Source organism: Schistocerca piceifrons, chromosome X (assembly GCF_021461385.2).
Source record: "Schistocerca piceifrons isolate TAMUIC-IGC-003096 chromosome X, iqSchPice1.1, whole genome shotgun sequence".
NCBI classification, from domain to species: domain Eukaryota; kingdom Metazoa; phylum Arthropoda; class Insecta; order Orthoptera; family Acrididae; genus Schistocerca; species Schistocerca piceifrons.
In genome coordinates, this window is record NC_060149.1 from 507,471,555 (window position 1) to 507,486,011 (window position 14,457).

General features: G+C 41.4%; 1 protein-coding gene across 1 annotated transcript in view; it reads left to right on the forward strand.

The window, feature by feature from the left end:
• The window catches only part of LOC124722465 (E3 ubiquitin-protein ligase Hakai), a 204,897-nt gene extending 200,995 nt beyond the window's left edge, over positions 1-3,902 (forward strand). Inside the window, exons 9-10 of the mRNA XM_047247622.1 lie at positions 3,317-3,608; positions 3,889-3,902. Of these exons, the coding sequence (XP_047103578.1) occupies positions 3,317-3,608; positions 3,889-3,902 (306 nt within the window). The remainder of the gene's footprint in view (positions 1-3,316; positions 3,609-3,888) is intronic.
• The last annotated feature ends 10,555 nt before the right edge of the window (positions 3,903-14,457 follow it).

Here is a 14,457-nt window from a genome sequence, read left to right on the forward strand (position 1 = left end):
AGGTTGCTACCCATCGCAACCCTAAACAGACGGACACCATCGAGAATAAACTCCCAGCAGTACCGCTGTGCTGTAACGGTACCTTACACAAAGACAAGCAGCAGTTTTCGGCCGTCGTGCACAATGCCTGACAATTAACGTGGACTTGGCGCAACTGATTCGCATGTCTACCACAACCAATCACGTTATACGATTTTATATACGTTTTTACAGCAACGTCTGAGTGTTGCCACATTATAATGGAGCTACGAATTTCCATCGTGTCGCGATAAAGGGTTGTACTTTGAAGTTGAAAGCTGGCAACAGCGTAACCAACTTTTAGGGATCGCCCCTCGCCATACGAAACATGGAATTTACACCGACGGTAACGGAAACGTTACACTATGAATCACCACTCCTATATTTTCTGAACTTTGTGGACATGTTTTCACATCATGAGTATTAATGAATAAATTATCGTTTTATTCGCAACTGATACCCTGTGTCGACGTCAGTATCAGGTGTGACCCCTGCGGGCATGAACACACTTTAATAATCGTTGGGCATGGAAGTAAACAGCCTTCAGAAGTCATGCCGAGGAACGTTTTGCCACGCCTGAAACCTACTGTGTCAGTTCGTGAAGGTACAGACTCGTACATAAATGTACATCTTCCCATTGCATCCCAGACGTCCCCTGTTGGTCTCTAAGCAGTGAAACGAGCAGACCACTCAAGGATCCATGCATGACCCAATGAGCTTGTAGTGTGAACTCCAGAGTGGAGTCTTGGATTATCCTGCTGGAAAATGCCATTGGTACTCTGGTTATGGAGGATACGACGACAAAGTTTACCATTACTGCTATGTGCCGACAAGCATTCAGCCTCCTTGCAGTAACCACGAAGTTGGAAAGGTGTAGGTCTCTACAATCGCAGCTTCGTATGAGTTATCACCCGATAGTCTACGGACAAGTTAATATCGACCAGACCGCCAGAGACTGAAGCCAGACTTATCGCTCAACACCACAGAATGTAACTCGACGTCCCAGCTGACTCTGCACCATGCAAGTCTTTATTGTCACAAATGGGAACTCGAAGTCTGATCCCATCTTCCAGTAATCTGTTCCCGACAGTTCGTGGTGAAACGTGGCTGTAATCTATCTTCGGTTTCAGCTGTCGTCATCCGTCTTTTCGTCAGTCATTCGTGCAATTTTATGACCTTCTCGTGGTGTAGTTCTTCAGGAAGGATTCGCACCTACTTTTCTCGTCACACTGTTGCCTTCAGTCGATCTCGCCACTACCCGTCTGCAGTCATTGCACTATAGCCTTTTGTGTGATCTGTGGGTATTGTGCTCCCATCTCCCTTATGCTAATAATTCGACCTATCTCAGAATAAAGAAGATTGCGACAAGCTGCACTAGTACGTCATCTGACCATACTGTGTTTCGCTCTCCACGTGTAAAATGTGCAGTAACATTACACACACACAATAGCCAAGAATCTTCATCAGTAGGAATGGCTTTTTCCTGTAGTGAAAATAATTTCGCCTTAGGATAAAATTTAAATCAATATATTCCACGTTAATGGATATACAGGATTAACCTCCCTCCCCCCCCCCCCCTCCCATACAGCCGCCCGAGTTAGCACACCGCTTCCGTGATTGGGGGAGGAGCGCTGGATCTGTAACAAATACGCCCATAGATTGACGACGCGGACTAGTGTGTCGGCCAGCCTGGCTGTGGTTTTTAGGCGGTTTCTCACGTCCACTTAGGTGGATACCGGGCTTTTACCCGTGTCCCACTATGATTCGTGAAAATTTCTCATACTTTTACACGTGTGGGACTAGACGCAGTCATGTGGGGTACAGAAATTCGGTCTCGGGGAGCGGGGCGGAGGGGGGGGGGGGGGACGACCATCGACCACCCTCTACCACTAAACTAACGGTGCCAAAATGAGATCTAACACGCCGTTCCAGTGTCGTTAATGCGAAGGAAAAGTAGATGGAAATTCTGTATTATCATTTTGCTCGCGCTCGGTCAAAGTGTATATGGTGTAATACTTTCCATTAACATTTTTAGGATAAAATTAAGTCATCAGTTGTAAATAGATTTTATTATGCTTGCCCAGTTTCAACAAATTAATTTCGCGTCTTCAGAAGCTTAGAAAATTAGGGATATTATAAATCCTTAGATGTTGGTTATAAATTTATGTGAAGCATAAAAAGTATATTACAGAAACGTACTTAGTCCTAGTTTCTAAGAAGTCACTATCTTCTTGATAGAAGCATAATGTCGTGGTATGTCCATATTGTATTCGATTACTTTAAACTCTGATTGACAATTTACAGTAAGGAATATATATATATATATATATATATATATATATATATATATATATATATATATATAATCATATATAAAAATATAAGAAAGATATGTAATTAAGTGATATATAATTCATTTGAAAATATGACACACAGTTCTAATATACAATGGGCTAATTTTGACATTTTACAAGAGATGATATGCAATTAGAATTTTGTCTGTTTTTTAATGCAAGTTTATCATTCAAAATTTTTTCTTGAATTTAGGAGAGAATGTCAGTATATTTCAAATTCTTGTAAAATGTTCATTTTGTAGCCCTTGTCAACCATACGTCAAATTTCCATGTTCAGCAAGGATGCAGAAATTGACTTATATGAATTCGCACCATCTTTGTTGAGTAAGTACTCACGAATGCGGTTCTTAAATGCCCTCCCTGTCTATCCTATATAAAAATTCGGACATATGTTAGATTATAGTTTATATACTTCATAGTTGAGAAATTTGTCAGTTGGAGGTATCTCATTACGTATAAAGAGCAACTTGCTGGCATTATTGGTGGTAAAGGGCATAATGATGTCATATTTTTTAGATAAATTGGCTATACGATATGAAATGTCACCTATAAATGGGACTGTAGTGTATTTCTTGATAGTAAGGCCACTTTTAGGCTTTTTAAGATGACAAAGTAATTTGTCGAAACTCGTAAACCATAACAAAATTGATCCTAAAAAATAATACAACAGCTACTAATATTACAGCCTTGAATAAAACTTTCCATTATCCTCAGGACGTGTTCTGTAACCGGACTCATATTCGGAGGACAAATCCTCCAAAGCACAATGCACTTTGCTTATGTCAACATTCATCTGTAGCTAACAAGTTGCAGTACGCTAAGCAATGGCCGCAACGCAGGACTCTGCTCCGCGCCACCGCCAATCTTCCAGTGCTATCCCACATAGCTTTAGCGTAAGCTCGGAGGAGGCAGAGCTGTGAGCGCTGTGTGGCGGTGTGTGGCAGGAGCTGAGCCCGTACACGACGTGCACGCCGCCGACGCCGAGCGGCACCCCGGCGCACCCGTCGGCGAGCGCGTTCACGTTCGAGTGGTCGGCGGCGGGCGAGCAGTACGTGCCGAGCGTGGGGGCGGGAGCGCTTCCGCCGCTGGCCGCCGCCCCCGCGCCACCCCCTCACGAGGAGCCGCCGCCCTGGCATCAGCTGCACCAGCCGCACCACCACCGCCTCTTCCCTCTGCAGCCGCCCCCGCACCCGCAGAGGCCGGCGCACTCGCCAGACGACACGACACCCGCCAAAGGTGTGACACTTACTTCCTATCTCTGCAAACTCAATCCTTCAGTTACAATGAGCCGGGCGGGATTAGCCGAACGGTCTATGGCGCTGCAGTTATGGACTGTGCGGCTGGTCCCGGCGGAGGTTCGAGTCCTCCCTTGGGCATGTGTGTGTGTGTGTTTGTCCTTAGGATAATTAGGGTTAAGTAGTATGTAAGCTTAGGGACTGATGACCTTAGCAATTAAGTCCCATTAGATTCCACACACATTTGAACATTTTTTTTAGTTTCAATGACGGTCAAACAGAGTGCTCTGCATAATATGACGCAGGATTGGCCACTGCTATGCGCGCTTCTTCATTCTACTTCCTTTTTTCTTCTTTATTGTACCTGACTTCGCCAAGTTGGAACTGTAGGCTCTCTATCGAGTCCTGTTCTGAACAACTTCCTTCACCTGTCTGTATAGTCATCCATTTTTAATGTCGCCCATCATTCCAGTTCTCTTCCTACCTCTTCCTCTACCTTAATCATTGTCCTCCATAGCCACATTTTAAAACTTTGTTAATATGTTTCCTCTTTCTTTTTAACTGCCCGTGATTCACTGTTGTGTAACACTATACTCCAGACATAACATTCAGCAAATCTTAGCCCCATGGGAACTTTTCTAGCTGTTCCAATGTCTCTTGAGTCGTCTATGGCCTAGCCTAACAATTCTTCTCCGTATTATATAATACATGAAACGTATTCGCAGTTGCGAATACGAACTACCATAAATTGTACAAGGGAGTGACGACTGTGAAAATTTGTGCCGTACCGGGCTTCGAACCCGGATTTCCCGCTTTATGCGAGCGGCCGCCTGAACCACTTTGGCTATCCGTGCACGACTCCATGCACACATGTCCGAAGGAACATTGCTCCGTTCTTCGTAACAACACACGAACTCCAATTATCCTGAATGAGATTTTCAGTCTGCAGCGGAGTGTGCGCTGATATGAAACTTCCTGGCAGATTAAAACTGTGTGCCCGACCGAGACTCGAACTCGGGACCTTTGCCTTTCGCGGGCAGGTGCTCTACCACCTGAGCTACCGAAGCACGACTCACGCCCGGTACTCACAGCTTTACTTCTGCCAATATCTCGTCTCCTACCTTCCAAACTTTACAGAAGCTCTCCTGCGAACCTTGGAGGACTAGCACTCCTGAAAGAAAGGATATTGCGGAGACATGGCTTAGCCACAGCCTGGGGGAGGTATCCAGAATGAGATTTTCACTCTGCAGCGGAGTGTGCGCTGATATGAAACTTCCTGGCAGATTGCCGGCCGGTGTGGCCGTGCGATTCTAAGCGCGTCAGTTTGGAACCGCGTGACCGCTACGGTCGCAGGTTCGAATCCTGCCTCGGGCATGGATGTGTGTGATGTCCGTAGCTTAGTTAGGTTTAAGTACTTCTAAGTTCTAGGGGACTGATGACCTCAGTAGTTTAGTCCCATAGTGCTCAGAGCCATTTGAACCATTTGAACTTCCTGGCAGATTAAAACTGTGTGCCCGACCGAGACTCGAACTCGGGACCTTTGCCTGTTCGAGTCTCGGTCGGGCACACAGTTTTAATCTGCCAGGAAGTTCCAATTATCCTATTTATCCGCCGATACCAGGCAGCACCTTTCAATTATAATGTTCTCCCGTGTACGGGAATTACATAATGTGCATAAGAGTACGGGTTGTGACACAGAAACGACGACTTATGAAAGTCTGTACCTGGCCGTGAGACGTGCATGGATAGCCAAAGCGGTTAAGGCAACCGCTCGCGTAAAGCGAGAAATCCTGGGTCGTGTTCCAGTCCGGAAAAAATTTTCACAGTCGTCATTCCCTTATAGAGCTGGTCGTTGTTCAGTTAGCAACTGCAGAAACATTTCACGTATTTCATAACGGCTGTGGTCACCGCACTGCCTGTTCATTCGGACATGCATGCATGTCCGAAGGAACGTTGCATCGTTCTTTTTAACAACACAGGCACTGCAGTTATCGTACTTCTCCATATTTGCTGACCAGCTCTGGTGACAATGAGCATCTTTACACTTACACCCATTCCAATGCTCAGCTCTTCCGTTTCCACGTTCTCTACTCTGCCACTTTCTGCTTTGCATGCATATCTTTTATTTACCGTCTATCTTTCCTATCTACATCAACATTTGGCAATATCAAATGATGCACAGTAGAAATTAATGTTTTATGAAAAAGTCTGTATAGTTTTGCTTTCATTGTCTTCTATTTGTAGTCACTATTTAAATCAATAATTTGCTGATTGTAGATGGAACCTCATAAAAACTGAGAAAGGCAGTTTTGGAACGCTTTACTCCAGTGTAAGTGTCTATTATTACAAGTTAAAAGAAAATCGTGACTACGACAAAATTGCGTATGATTTGTGTGTAAACCATCAACAGATACTCTATATTGCTTTAAAACTTTTTATTGTCCCATTATTAAGCTTTCGATACACTGCATGCTCATGAGATGGTGTGTCTTTACACTAAATTTGTATTGTATATCATGTAAAGCTAGTCACTGGGATTGTGGTGCTACTGTAATATTTCCAGCGTAGTTGAGTGTTCATTTGTTATCTGTAATTTGGCCCCTATCTGTGTCCAACGCTGTTAGCTAATTCTTTTTAATCGTAAACTTCCGCTTGGCCATCTTTAAATCAGATTTAGTTTTAAAACTTGTTTTCAGTGTTCCTTTTTCATACTTCTAGAGGTCTTCTTTCATGCTCTTTCTCAGGGACTTGTACAGTTATGTGTATTCTATCTTATCATAGTTTGTTTCCACTTTCATTTTTCTTCTCTTTTTCCGTTAAATTTATCGTTTTATTTGTGAGTTTCTTGGGTTAGTTTTGAGAATTACATAAGCCAACCATTTCTCTGGTTGTCGTGGTTAGTATCTTTGTTACGTCTTCTGCTTTACATTCTTTTAAGTTTCCCTTAATTTTTTATTGGAAGTCTTGTTATAGTTATTCGAGGGTTTTGAGATAAAATATTTTTATTTTTCCTTCAGTTAGTTGCATTCATTCATCTTTTGTATGCACTTCAAATCTTGCTCTTATTAGTCGATGGTCACTGTTTGTATTGAACCTGTTCAGCACGGAGATATCTTTAAAATTCAGATTCACATATTCACAGTATGTGGTATCATGCATTCTGCAAACTGAGTAATCTCTTATCTCCGTCATCTTTCATCTAGTCTATATTTGCCAAAAACTGGATCAACTTCTTTCTGGGTTTTAACTTTCGCATTAAAGTCATCAGTTATGAATCTATAAAATCAATTTCTCCCTTTTTCAAAGTCCTCTTTGATGCATTCCTAGAAGGATTTCATCTCGTGATCAGAATGACTAGGTGCATATGCTTGAACTCTTTGGGCTTTATACTTTTTGATATTTTTTGGGACAGCACGTGTTGTTATTCTTGAAGTACCTTCTAGTACTGCTGTCTTATCTATAATGGTTTGTTTACTAAAAATCCGACTGCCTTTAGTTTTCCATTTGATTAACCACACTAATGACGAGGTTCCCTGAATTTAGGCGACGGCAGTTTTCACCTTTAGAACGTATTTCATTTAAGCCAACAATGCTCCAGTTTATTTTCTCTAATTACTCTTCTGGTCCTGTCAGACTGTCATTTCCCATTAGTGAACGACAACTGTATGTGCGTGTTTGAAAGAACTGTTTTTATCGTTCTGTAAAATTAAAATTTTGTGACCTTAAAGCAGCTTCCAACTGGAAATCCGAATGTGAGACTAATTTAAATCCGAAACATTTTACCTTCCTGCCGCACATCATACTTCGTAGGTGAGGAGCATAATCGCCACACATGCCTCAAAACGGATTAGCGATGTAATTTTCGAGGCTGCCAATAACAAGGGGTAAGAGACGCCTCTGACAGGCTGTCCCACTGGAATAGAGACGCCGTCCATGTTGCTAGTTTTAGTCCGCCCGGGTGTTTCATTTACCCGGAGCCACCCACACGTGGAAGGCTTTGCCCTTTCGCCACCCGGGGAGGTGCCCACGGAGCACTAGCAGCCCTGAACGGGGAAACTCTGAACAAATGAATAAAAACGTGTTAGCTAACGTAAATTCATCAATTATTCTACTGTATCTTCGGAACCTACGAATCTAGTATAAGCAGTTATTAGAACTGGATGACGTGGCTCCCATGATACAAAGCTAATGCGAACTTGTTTCTTTTCTTTTCTTTCCATTTCTTTCTTTTTCTTCTCTTAAAAAAGTAATATTAATATGAGACTGTATTATAGTGTGGATAATTTTTTCTCAAAATTGTTATTTAATTTCGGATTTATTCAGAACATAAGTTTTTCGAACTATTTCGGTATAATGCTGCCTTTCGAATAAATCTTATCTTTCAGTAACTGTTCTGCGATATGTGAGTTGTCGGTCGGCCACATTACATATGATGAAACGCAGAACACCAACATCATCATTCACTTAAGAATAGAATTATTGTTGAGAAACCTCTCTAGACTGCAACACAAACCGCCATACGCAACATATCAGTAAAAGCCCTACTGATGAAAAATTACGACGTGTTGGTCTCCTCTGAGCAAATAAAACTGCCAGGAGACTTGCGCTGAAACATTTCACTGTGATAGATTCCGATGTTTGCATTCTCTTCGTGTTGCCTTAATTGCGGTCTTAAGACAGAGCTCTGCTCCGATGACGCAGTGTGTGTGGAATGCGAGGGTAAATGGGCCGTCTCATGAGCACTTTGTTGCCTGCATTTAACTAGAGGTTGCGTTTAGAAAAAATGGATACATTGCATTTATCCAGGTAACAGTTTCCGACATCAAATTCACGACAAGCTATCAACCAGAACAATGGTAGGCAATAAAAAATTGTATTATACATTTTATCCCGTATGTACCGCTAGTTGCATTTCAAGAAACACACTACTGTAGCTACAGTAAGAGATCCAGAACAGAAACTAGTCTCACTCGCCATTACTGTATTATTTATAGTTCCGACTTCTGTAATAAAGCAACCTGCTGGTTAATTTCCAACTTGCTTCTCGTCTTCTTCCAGTCTGTCCCACATGTGTAGCGTTATTCTTCTTCGTGTCAATACATTTCCAGTGGCTGCTTTCTCTGTGTATGAAACTTCTACCATCTGACCCATAAAAAGCGTACTCTTGTTACCACATTATAGACAAACAATGCAAGTATATTAAGTTTGAAAACTAATGAGTTCTTAGTTTCAGCTCTGCTTACTAAAAAGTTTCTTTTCGTTTCTTGTACGGGATTAATCCTGACCAGCACATTCTTGAATTGTTTCCCACTTACTTCCAGGGCTGATACTTCAACTTCCAGGTCCAGAGTTTCGATTTTCTCTTCATGGGTATAACCACCTACCCTTAGAAAACCTTTCAGTGCCTGAAATAGGTTACGAGCTATACATGTACTTACTTTCTTCTTTACTAAGCGAGTAACATAATACACCAGTGTGCAAAACGTAAGGACGAAACTAACTTTCGCATGATGTGTAACTGCAAAGTACCATAACTCGACGAAACTTGAACCTAACATTGAAAGAACTACTATAGCACAGTAAAGAAGGTAAATGATACAAATACGCAAGGAGACGAACCGAAATGACACTTTTATTCTAAGACAATAATTACACTGTAGTCATTGCGATTCATGATGGTTCCCAGTGAATGTGAAAAGAGCACTAGCACTTGTTGCGAAGCAAAAGAAAACATCACTTCTCTGTTTTCCTCTTTCCATGGATATCAGTAATAAGAGTTACCACTGAGTACCACAAACCGTTGGCCATTCTTTCTAATAGATGAGAGTAACATCGCTTTTTTAGTGTAGGGACACCGGCGTCCGCCCATTGTCTCACTTGTGATGTGTAATGGGAGACCTCCTTCTCCTCCACAGTAACGATTCGGAGAATAAAGTTCGTAGAATTACTTCTAAAAGTCTTCAAACGCTTGTTGATAAAGTTGTTCTTGTAATTTTTTGGTCAGCGTTCAACAAATATGTCACCCACCCGACGTCAGATCTTTCAGACACTCTGTCACTGATACTCCAGTTCCGTGTTTAGCGCTTTCTCGAAGCTTTCGTCTGTGGTTCAGTTTCTGCACGTTCTTCACATGTGTCATCTTAAAAATGTCCGCCCCCGGTAGCTGAGTGGTCAGCGCGACAGAATGTCAATTCTAATAGCCCGGGTTCGATTCCCAGCTGGGTCGGAGATTTTCTCCGCTCAGGGGCTGGGTGTTGTGTTGTCCTAATCACCATCATTTCATCCCTATCAACTCGCAAGTCGCCGATGTGGTGTCAAATCGAAAGACTTGCTCCCGGCGAACGGTCTACCCGACGGGAGGCCCTAGTCACACGTCATTTACATCTTAAAAATAAGTTTGGCTGAGTTGAATTCGGCTGGCCGTTTCTTAACCGGTGAAGATGAAAGACCTCTCTTCTTATAAACCCTCAACAACTTCAAATTAATTCCTGTTGAGAATATGAAATACGCAACAAACACAACGTTACAGCTTCAAAGACTTTAAAAAATTACCTGTCCACGATTTTCCTTTAACAATGGGAAAACTCAGTCTTTAAAAATAAGACTTCACACTCTTTACCAAATTTGGAACCCTATGACTTCCACCTTTCGTCATCTAAAAGAAATCATCTGTGAGAGATGTTTCGAGTCTAAAGAAGAGATTTTGACAACTTTTGAAGAAATTTTGCCAACTTTTTAGAATCACACTTCAGGGATGGAATCAATTCACTGGAAAGGAATATTAAATATAGGGCACTGCCCTAAACTTGACTTTTGACCTGAAAATAAACCTTAACTGCCGGACCGGGAACTTGTCAACTTTGTAGTCTACTTCTCATGATATCTGTCAGTGAGTATTTCTTTGATATTCTCATTTTTGTCGTATATGAAGTTTTCTGCAGAGTTAATTCAGTTATTAACGGTAAATTATCATAGGTCCTTTGAAAAATGTAGATTACCTGGTGACTCGACGCGGGAACAATTCAGATCGTAGAGAGCCGGCCATATCCATAGATACATCCAGAAACCTTTCGCTATAACACTTCCGAAGTTTAGCTAGAGTCAGTAGTGCTATACTATTTCGAAAGCAAAATTCTTTAATAATATATATATATATACATATATATATATATATATATATATATATATATATATATATATATATATATATATATATATGAAATGTAATAAACTTATACGTCCAGTCATTGGGAAACCGATTGCCGTATAGAAGGATGCTATAAAAAATTCATATTGTCTACGATAGAGAATGCGTAATTCTTGTATCAGTTTAGACTAACAGATGGTAATGAGCGTATTCAGAGAAATGTAGAATGCACAATCACAAATGTGTTTGCTCCACGCAATGCCTAGTAGATAAGTTTAAAAAATTAAAATGGACATCACTAGAAGAAAGACGATAAATGTCTCATCAAAATGCAACACAGAAATTCTCGATTAGCAATCCATGAATAATCTCTATCTTCCGCAAACGTCAAAAGTAGGAATAGTAAAGATAACATTAGATTAATTACGACTCACCGAGAGGCATGTAATCAACCACTAATGCCAGGCGCTATCCGTTAATAGAACAGGAAGGGCCCTTGACGCTAGCTGTAATGGCACCTCTCTTACATACAACTCAGAATAATTTATGAATTACGAATATTAATATAACTGGAAAAGTCTTCTGCATTTACATATACCTTACAGGAATTTTCCATGTTAAACGTGCATTAATAGTGGAATTTCGTGCTTGCTCCATCTCTTGGAAGTGGTAGGAAAATTCATTCATAACGTCCCGTCGTCGACGAAAGAAAAACAATTTTGGATAATGATGTAAATAGGCCTTTCCCTTTTCAATGTCAGTAGCCTTGCACTCTCCTTAAGCCTATATCAAGACGTCCGGATGTGGATCTGAAGCCCCTTTCTCCAAATTGCAAGTCTAGTTCCTTAACCATAGCTGCATCTACCTCGAGCTGTCAGTTGAAGGCCAGACTTCGACAGTTCTTTCATCTACTTGTGAGTCACTTAAGTGGTACTACTGCGTGACATGCTGCAATAAGTACTTCATTTAGCTTAAGAAAGTGTTAAAGGAACCAAAATAAACAGGAATGTTCTCTTCAGCGACCTCCACTACGATACCTGTAAGGCTTAAACGCCTGAATCACGCTGACCACATGACCAGGATCTGCGATGCATCACTGCATTGACTCAGTCCTATGTGACTCTTCATGGATGATGTAACGGGTAGTTACGTTCGAAAGAACACCTGGCAAAAGCATAGTAATCGCATCGATTACTTTTTGTCGGATGAGAAAGCCTGTTGTACTAAAATGTGAATAGATATATAGAATCATGGTAAATATCTGGAATTCACATTGCTAAATATTCACTTTGTTAGGAAAGTCAAGAATTTCCGGTTATAACTTACTGGGGCAAAATTCTGCAATCTTTAATAATTTTAGGTGGTGTTCAGCCTGATATCGAAAGCAGGTTGTTGCATCCGATCTACGCTGTTGGTTCCACAAACGAAAGATTTTGATGTGATTTGAATAAAATTTGGGTAGGAAATTATCATATTTAAGTCAGCGAATAGCCACAAAAAGTTTCTGTCATTTGTGGCACTATAACACGGACGTCACACTCGTCGGTGTATAATCGATTACATCTATCGGAATTATTGATAACAAAATAATATTTCATAATGAAATGATATTCTGAACAACATGACCATTCCTACGTACGGTCACGTTAGCGACTACGTGCTTCTGTCTCAGACATACGATTTTAGAATCGTGTCATTTAAACATCCAACTGGGACACATGGCATGAGAGATGGTCAGAGGAGAAATGGTTCAAATGGCTCTGAGCACTATGGGACTTAACATCAATGGTCATCAGTCCCCTAGAACTTAGAACTACTTAAACCTAACTAACCTAAGGACATCACACAGCACCCAGCCATCACGAGGCAGAGAAAATCCCTGACCCCGCCGGGAATCGAACCCGGGAACCCGGGCGTGGGAAGCGAGAACGCTACCGCACGACCACGAGATGCGGGCGGTCAGAGGAGAGTTTAACCTAGGGTCTTACAAGAAATCTAACTATACTGGTACAAGAATGATTTCCAGTTATACACGAGTTACTGAGTCTTACACCTTCCAACTAATAGCATACTTAAAATGCTATCTGCTGAAATGAAGTCCCCATTTGGTGCTCTTTACACCTCAATAGCCAGTTCTGACCTCATTTAGTTTCAATCATATTTATCGGATATCTTTGTGAAAAGTCTCAGCGCCAACAGCACAACCTATATATCACTATACTTATCTTTTTAAGTGCTTTCGAATGCTATTAAAATGTATATCGTTCCACTAAAAAGAAACCCATATTTTCTTCAATATTTCACTTAATACAAGAGTTAAGAGGATAAAACATGTAAAAAACTGTGTCCCTCGGTGTACTACCATTTGGCGAAATCCTCGTTCGACATTTAGAATCATCACCAAATTGAAGCAGTAATACTTCTTATGCGATTCACTCCGCATATATCAGTGAATCGGGTGGATAATATTAATTGCAACCACAAACTTTTGATGGTGGGGTTAAGTTTTGTCCGACGCAAATTATAGCAAATACAAAGACGAACCTCGTAAAATACCGGCATGGTGCTCAGACTGGCAACTTGCCCTTGATGTAGATAAATGGAATGTTTTGTCCTTTGCGAAACATAAAAATGGATTAGCTTTTGACTGGTATGTTAATGATTCACAACTGCGCTGATCCAAGTGATATGAATACCTGGGAAGGAGAGTATGGGAGGCTATTAGTGATCACTCAAATAGGCACAGTTGTAAGTCAGGCAAAGCTTTCTTCTGAGACTACTGCTCCTCTTTGCAGTACCCATATCGGGTCGAGCTGACAGTTAAAACGGACCGTGTACGAAGAAAAGCAACATGATTGGTCAGAGGCTTGTATGCGTGATAAGAGGGGATGACGTCGATACTGAATAATTTAAATTGATCCAGAGTCGCAGAAAGAGGACAATAACTTAGAGAAAATTACTTCAAATGCATAAGAACCGGTTTTTAGGGTGGCGCCTACGAACAGTCATTTGTATACTCATGTAAAGAGCAACGTAATAAAATTAGATTAATAAGCAAACACACTCACACAACAAATAACCTCTCTTATGTGTCAGTAGAAACAGAGAAAGCCTAACATATGATGGAATAAAAAGTAGCCTCGTCATGCTGTCTACAATGATTCGAAAGCTACGTGTGTAGATGAACACGTAGATGTGAGCTGTGAAGTCGCTGAGTGACAGGCACATGCTTGCAAATGGTGTGCGTGTTATACGGCAGTGAGTCGAGTGATGCAGTGCGCGCGCTGGCAACTAAAACAGCAAGTGTGGCGTGCGATAGGCAAATGGCTTGCGATACTCTCGCTGTATTACAAATACCAGTGAAGGGGTTTGTGCAGAAGCACGCGACCGACGTGATGGCTCCAGTTTATAATGTCAAGCGGAGTTGTTTAAGAATCTGTTGGAGCAACATCTAGAGTCAGGTGCTGTCGTGTAAGTAGAACAGATACTATGGCATGATTGTGGAAAAAATAGAAATCTTACAGATTAACATGTTGTTGACAGCCAAGTCAGTGGAAACGGTGCACTAGCACTGTCGGTGAAGGATTGGGGGTGGGGACGGTAATGGCATTATCAAAGGACCAGTTCCAGCATTCACCTCAAGTGATTTAGACTTCAACGGCAAACTTAATTAACAGTTGCAAGATGGGAATCTGAATTCTGT